This window comes from Hyposmocoma kahamanoa, unplaced genomic scaffold, assembly GCF_003589595.1.
Source record: "Hyposmocoma kahamanoa isolate Upper Pololo Valley unplaced genomic scaffold, ASM358959v1 180, whole genome shotgun sequence".
NCBI lineage: Eukaryota > Metazoa > Arthropoda > Insecta > Lepidoptera > Cosmopterigidae > Hyposmocoma > Hyposmocoma kahamanoa.
In genome coordinates, this window is record NW_020653711.1 from 181599 (window position 1) to 188919 (window position 7321).

General features: G+C 34.7%; 1 protein-coding gene across 1 annotated transcript; it reads right to left on the reverse strand.

Moving 5' to 3' along the window:
• Positions 1 to 1221: 1221 nt before the first annotated feature.
• On the reverse strand, positions 1222 to 6689 carry LOC113225894 (serine/threonine-protein phosphatase 4 catalytic subunit B). The gene is made up of 5 exons (XM_026458360.1): positions 6516 to 6689; positions 6193 to 6311; positions 5635 to 5816; positions 4178 to 4367; positions 1222 to 2424 (listed from the first exon to the last, which is right to left on the reverse strand). The coding sequence occupies exons 1-5, from the start codon at positions 6687 to 6689 to the stop codon at positions 2295 to 2297; spliced, it is 795 nt and encodes a 264-aa protein (XP_026314145.1). The 3' UTR covers positions 1222 to 2294.
• Positions 6690 to 7321: the final 632 nt, after the last annotated feature.

The window sequence follows — 7321 nt, forward strand, 5'->3', positions numbered from 1 at the left end:
AGGAAAGCTAAATTTTTAATGACCAACTTTGTACAACACACCTGACGCTCGATTTGTGTGAATGCGGAATACCGTGTTACAAGTGTTTCAAATAGGGAATTTGAGAGACTCCACGACACCGAACAACTTTACCCATTTTTTTTTATTTTGTGTAGCAGCGACGGCAGATTTGAATACAAAGGCTCTAAGGCTGCGGCAGAACGGAATGCAAGCGAATTTTCGTAACGATATTGTAGTACATAGCATAAATAATAACGGAATTCCCGCGCATGCTCGAGAATGCTCGCGCATTCCGCGGAAGATTTTGGTTCGTATCTAGTTTGTACGTTACACAATTGACTATAAAGTTAATTATGCTATGTACAATACCGTTACAAAAATTCGCTTCCGTCCCGTTCCGCCGCAACATAAATTGAACCAAAGCCAAAATGTTTGCGTTAAAATGAACGGGCTCTTGTATAGTAACTTATAATTTTGACCAGAAAAATTATTTTCAAAGTTCAATTCAGAATTTCATGTTCTATGGTCTGATATAAATAAAACAATTTTGTCAGATATCAAAATTATAAATTATGTCAATTGGTGTTGTGAGGAATGATATACGGTCTAATTTATTAGATAACTTGCTTTTATGAAACCAACTGTATGAACATTACAAAAAGGAGAACAAAACGCGATGAAACAATATGTATTTGCACACATATATTATCGCACGTGGTTTCACGTGCGTAACACAAAAAACTGTCGTAACACAAAAATGATGGTACGTATACGTACGTATGATAATGGATGAGAAGAGACGATTTGAATATATAAAAAAAAATGTTGAATGAATCTTGTTGAGAACATGGGATTATTTTTATTTATGCATACAATTTAGTCATCCTCTTATACACGAGAATGAGAAATTATTGTTTTCATTAAGTAATATTTGAAATTTCAAATCGAATTTTCTAATTTCTGCCGTTTTTGAGTAATTAAATTATCCTGACGTTTACCTATACCTATTAAATTGTTTGATCGCGCAAATCACAGTTTTATAATGTTAAGCAATGCAAAAGTTTAAAAGCGTATATAATCGGCTGTACCCATTGACTTACAATTATATGGACGTCGGGTCCGCGCTAAAAAGTGTCCGCACTTGTAAGGAGCTAAAATCGTATACAGAGCGCCAAACTCCGCTTTAGTTCATTTGTTCGACTGACAGCGCGATACTGCGATGACATTACAATTTAAATTTCGAATAGGTTGACTTGGGACATTTTTTTCGTGGTTTTTGTAGTAAACCCGTCGTCCATTTATTTGTAAGTCAATGGCTGTACCACAGTAAATATTAACACATATTCGACACATGTTTTTCTTTTGCGCTTTCAGAGAAGTTGTTTGTTGTTGTTTTTATATTGAATGAGCGCGCATTGGGCAGGATGTCAGCTAGTAAAAGAGGACCTGTATAGTAACAATTAAAAAAACCGGACAATAATAAAAAAAAATGTAGTCAGAAAGGTTTCATAATAAAAACGATAATTCAAACAATATTTTTGTGAAATAATAATAAAATAAAAAAATTGATAAATCTTTAATCTGTTACGCAAACATATTATTAGCCAGAGCTCGGTTTTGCATATGTAGTAGTGAACTGTTCGCATAAAAACAACCAATTTTGTAAACACACAAATACCACTACATATGCAATTCCGAGTTTTCGCTAATATCACTATATCCAATGTTTCTTCTTGGTTAAGTCACTTTTGAACTAAAAACCGCAAAAATATTGGAATGTAGATAGTAGGCAATCAATACGCAAATAACAATATTTTGTTTACCTACAAAATTGACGTCACGCGTTTGAAATCACAGGTAGTAAGTACAGTTTACGCGGCAATTTATTTTTAATTACATTTAAACATAGTTTCAGAGACTTGAAAAGTTTTATTTAAATAAAATAATATTTTTCTTGGCTGCACACATCCAATACGGTCAATGTTAAATACTTTATGAAAACGTCCGATTCCCTACAACAATTTTGAAATATGTGAAGAGTGAATAATCTAATTGTATGATAAAACACTTACCTTTTTTAATAAGTTCTATGTTCGTGTGCGTAAGAGCTCTAAATTCCCCCACTACATTCAGACTTTTACAAATTCAGACTCTGAATCTCGTCGGTTGACATCCACACAAAAAGAAAGCACCGTAAAACCTTTTCTTTCTTTCTCTTACCAGTCTTAAAATCACATTAAAATTACACATTGAAATGTTTCGTCACTACATAAAACTGTAATACTAGATGTCCATTATAAGAAGTAGTCGGCTTGTGGCTTCTTGGAGGGCACGCCTCGAGACTCCTGTGGGGCCGCTTCGAATATTGTGAACTCACGTTGCAGGTTCTCATTTAGTTCTAGTATCGCTGCTACGTTGCCGCATCTGGAAACAATACGTGGTTTTTCTATGACACAAAAAATATTCTAAATACATATTATAAAAAAAAATTCGATCGAATTGTAAACTACATCAGCCAGGTATTTAAAAAAACATAGGCGTTTTATAGCGGTTACATACAGCGACTAGCAGTAGCGATGCAATCGTTAATCCTTTACACACGCGCGTGACCTTAAGCAGCGATGCAAACGCGATGACGTTTTAAATTAATTAACTAATTTATTTATTTCATTTATTTATTAATGTCACTTTTGATCTTACAACTAACAAAACAAAATAATGTGCATAAACCTATACAGATTTTTCGTACATAATTATTCAACATAAGTGACTGTATCAATGCAGTCGCGCGTTTGCATCGATGCACTCGTCTATAAATCGTAAGTGTAGCGACGTCGCACGTCTTTGGGTATTGTTCGTCGGTTCACACCCAGGGTTGGTAAAAATCATGATTTTGTGAAAAAATAGAATAAAGCACGATTTAAAAAAAATCCTAATTAATCACGATTTTTTCATTTTATCAAACAGTTTAACTATATTTTTGCGTAAAACGTAGTAAAGTAAAAGGTTACTTAACCGCGGCAAGCTAGTTTTTTGTTAAAGTATTATAATAATTAGAGATGCGCCGAGTGCTCGTTTTCTACTCGGTACTTGGTATTTCGGTGTACTCGGCCATTTTTTTACTACTCGCACTCGGCCGAATAACTTGGTTCATGAGAAGAGTGCTCGGTTAACATAAAGCATTACAGCTATAGACATAATAAAGTAAAACCAACAATATATTTAAAATAATCAAAAGACCTTTATTACTACAAATTCTAGACAATTGTAACAATTTGTAGCAATTTAGTAATTCAAAAAGAAAGTTTACATTATTCATATTAAAAATTGAACAAAGGCAAGTTATGATGTAGGAATACAGCACTTTCTGCACGTTCAGGTAATAGTCTGTTCCTTTTTCCTTCATACACATTACCCGCTTCGGAAAATAATCGCTCGCTATACACAGTGCTTGCAGGTGCACATAAAAACGCTCGTGCTAACTGTGCCAGTTTTGGATATCTTATTTTATGCCCCGCCCACCAATGGAAAGGACTCTGCTCTCGCGACAATATACTTTCATTGACATATCGGTCTAATTCTAGAGCAATGGGATTTTTAGGATCATCGCGTTCCGGTTATAATGAACCGAGTAATTCGGCCGAGTACTTGGTTCGGCAAATGTTAAGCCGAGTAATATTCGGTACACGGTTATTCGGTAAAACTTGTACTCGGCGCATCTCTAATAATAATAATGATATTGATTTCCCAGATGTAAAAGAAGTCTTTAAAATATAATGGTCTGATTTTATGATGATTTCTGTGACAGTAAATAAAATTAAACAAACTAGTGGAGTAATTTCACATAAAAATAATTGAATATCAATTTAATAAAAAAAAAAATTTGAACACATTTGATTAAATTCCTGATTTTCATTGAAAAATAATTTGATTTAAATCAAAATTATTTAATCGTGCCAACTTTGTTCACACCTAAGGTAACTGTGCAAGTACGTCGCGATCGTGAATTGAACATTATGACAGAGATATTGAACTTTGAAATTTTGACTCACCAATAGCAGTCATTTGGCGCTAACTATACAGTGCACAATTCAGTTAAAGTGCAACAGGTGTACTACTATCCTCAGTTCATGTACGCGGAAAACTGACAAAATGACCAGTTCAATTGGACACTTACCTATAGCAATAATTGGGCGCGGACCACACAGTGAGTACAGTCTCGTTGAAATGCCACTTGTATCCCTCCATGACAAGTTGATGAGCGCGACAAATCATGTCGATGTCGTTGGTGACGTTGAATTGTGCCACTACGTCGGATCCGAACAGATAACCTGCGCCGCGCGGGGACACGCCCCATCCTTGTGTGTCTGTAATGGACGAATGTTCCTGTTTCTTATTTGCTTTTATAAAGTATGCAGTCGGGAAAGTAAGATATCCTTTACAATAGTAATTGGATTTCAACCTGAGATTAATATACAGATTAACATTATACAGAATATCTCAATAATCTTGGAGTTGATATAAAACAATAACAAAATTATTACGATATGTTGGAGATTTTTAAAAATAAATTTAAATGTTGTTCGTTTTTCGGAAAACCAATTAGATATATTTTGAGATGAAATCCGAGTCCTAAAATGTAAACAAAAGTGATGCCACTACAAAAAAGATTTTAAGAATAGTGGAAAAGTGAATAGGTAACTGATAGGTTTATACATGAAAATACATTATTTAACCCTATTTCGCCTGAGTAAAAACTAAAGATATGTGACATGTTAGCCACTGTTACCGAAAACAAAACTATATAGAGGTAATAATAGTCTTAATCCAAAAAAAATTTGAGTTGTGGTTTTTGCGCCATATCTGGGATAATTTTCTATAGGCCATCGCCCTTCTCATTTCCTCATATCGTCATTTCTCAATTGAAAATATTTTAAAACACATGATTCTAAAAAGTTCTGTAATTTGTAATAATCCAAAAGGGTATTTTATTCGTCATAAATATTACTAGTAATATGAAGAGTAGAACGTGTTAAAAAACGAACCGGAAAAAAGGTTTATGATCTATGAGTTGTCACTTCGACAGAGAACGTTAACTGTTTACATTTTGGGACTTCGATTACATCTTAAAGTATAGAATGTCATATATTATATATATATATATATACTAAAAAAAAGAAAACATGTGTAACAACAGTACAATGAAATTGAGTATAAATATAATTTCCGATGTCGGAATTTAGATAACGAGGCGCAAAATCGCTTCTAAAATGGCTTTTACATTATACTTTTATTGCATTGGACTTTTTATTATCGGGTGGCGGGAGGCACGAGTCGTGCGTTTGGTGGTGTCACGCATGTCCTTAGCAGTTGTAGAGCCACTCAGAGCTTTAAATTGTAAAGATCAGAGGGGCATTGCCACTGCTCTCGTCACCGTGAGACATAAGTTGACAAGACTCCTGTGCCTGTAATTTCACTAGCACTGTCAACCTTCAAAACCGGAGCACAGCAATGCTCACATTACTGCTTGGAGGCAGAAATGGATAAGGTGACAAGTACTGCTTCAGACAAGTGCCCTGGACAAACTCTTTCACAAAAAGCTCTACTGCTACTAAATCATGTACAATGGCTTACCTTCTGGGTCACTCCAAAGCAAATCACACATAGGCCCATCATGAGGCACCTCCTGCTTGCGATCGATGGTGCGAATCTGATCAAGCGTTTGGATGGACGGGCTGAGCCCACCATGTACGCAAAATATCCGCCCGTCGATTATGGCCGACAAGGAGAGGTAGTCGAAAATCTCTGTGCAGTATCTGGAAATTAGTGGCGCATTGTTGTGGACTTTTGACATCGATTCATATGTTATAATTAGAAGAAATTGGTACTTTTAACTAAGCAACATTGCTAATCCGAACATCCTTATGAAACTTGACAGCCTTTATTTTTGCATTGATAAGAATTTCACAGATACTGGTAGCATCATCCAAGACGTTCTTTTCTTCAATTCTATTGATCTCCATAATGTAAACAATATAGCAGGTGCTTCTTCAATACTTGCTGCACATACATGACTATGTCATGGATATTAAAGCCATTACAGGCTATACACCTGTTCCATACCCTTTATATAGATAAAGATAAATCTACTGATGATGAAATGATACTTCATTCAATATTACGATTATGTACCTCCAAACGGTGATGGAGCCATATTTCCGTAAGCACTCGTCGTAAAAGCCATAAACTTGTGTGATCTGCCTGGACTCATGGTTGCCTCGAATTAATGTAATGCGGTCTGGATAGCGAACCTGCAATAGACATAGGGTTGAGTTTGAAAGAAGGAAAACACTATACATACAATAAACACACATATTGTATGATGCTGCAGGAGCTCGCAACCAACATAACCCGATATTTTAGGTCTTGAAAGTGCACTACATATTTAAAAATAATAAATGTTCGCTATTAAAATATCAGTGCCAATCGACATAAATATGACTGAGCATACACACCTTCAAAGCAAGTAAAAGCAGGAATGTCTCAACAGAATAGAATCCTCTGTCGACAAAGTCACCCATAAAGAGGTAGTTAGTCTCGGGAACATCGCCGCCCACCTTGAATAACTCTTTTAAGTCATAGAACTGTCCGTGGATGTCACCACATACCTGGAAAAGGTAACAATTCATTGGAAAGCAGCTTTCCTATAGTTTGTTTCAACCCATTTTATTAAAAATATAAACAAACAGGTCACTGACCCGAGCCGACGGTTTAGTGATGCCTAATTGAAGTGCCTTAATTAAAATATTAATTGAATTATTCAAGTTCTTTAACTGTGCCAGTTGTTATTCTAGCTGGATTAAGATTTTTCAAATATGATTTTAAAATTGGTCATTCAAATGAATATTGTCGAAAAAAGTAGTGAGATATCAAGTTGAAACCTTCAAAATATACATGAAAGTGTTACTTTATCCATTGACAGAGTGATTGCTTAGGAATTTTAATCAAATTGATTTGTTTACATTTACTGAAATGGACTATATAAGTCAAATGCAGTTACTAACGTTTTCAATCATTTTAAACACACTCTGAATAAATTAATATTATAATAAACAAAAAAGAACTGCACGCATTAACAGGATAACAACTGTTGATTGCTAGGACAACATAAGTGTAATGCTGGTTTCATCGAAACCGTTTTGCTAATAAAATTTTTAAAGTTGCAAATAGAGTAAAAAATGCAACATTTATGACTTCACTCCAAATTTTTTAAGTATGCCCTTTTATTAGTACTTGCACATGTACTAAGCTTTTTTTATAC

Bases quoted from the DNA above. Each gene is read 5' to 3' on its own strand.
- LOC113225894 (XM_026458360.1), bottom strand. From the start codon at position 6,689: ATGAATTGTTACCTTTTCCAGGTATGTGGTGACATCCACGGACAGTTC. The intron at 6,312-6,515 runs GTGTGTATGCTC...TGTCTATTGCAG, and splicing joins TGCTTTTACTTGCTTTGAAG to GTTCGCTATCCAGACCGCAT. The intron at 4,368-5,634 runs GTAAGCCATTGT...CGTCCATTACAG, and splicing joins GCTTTGGAGTGACCCAGAAG to ACACACAAGGATGGGGCGTG.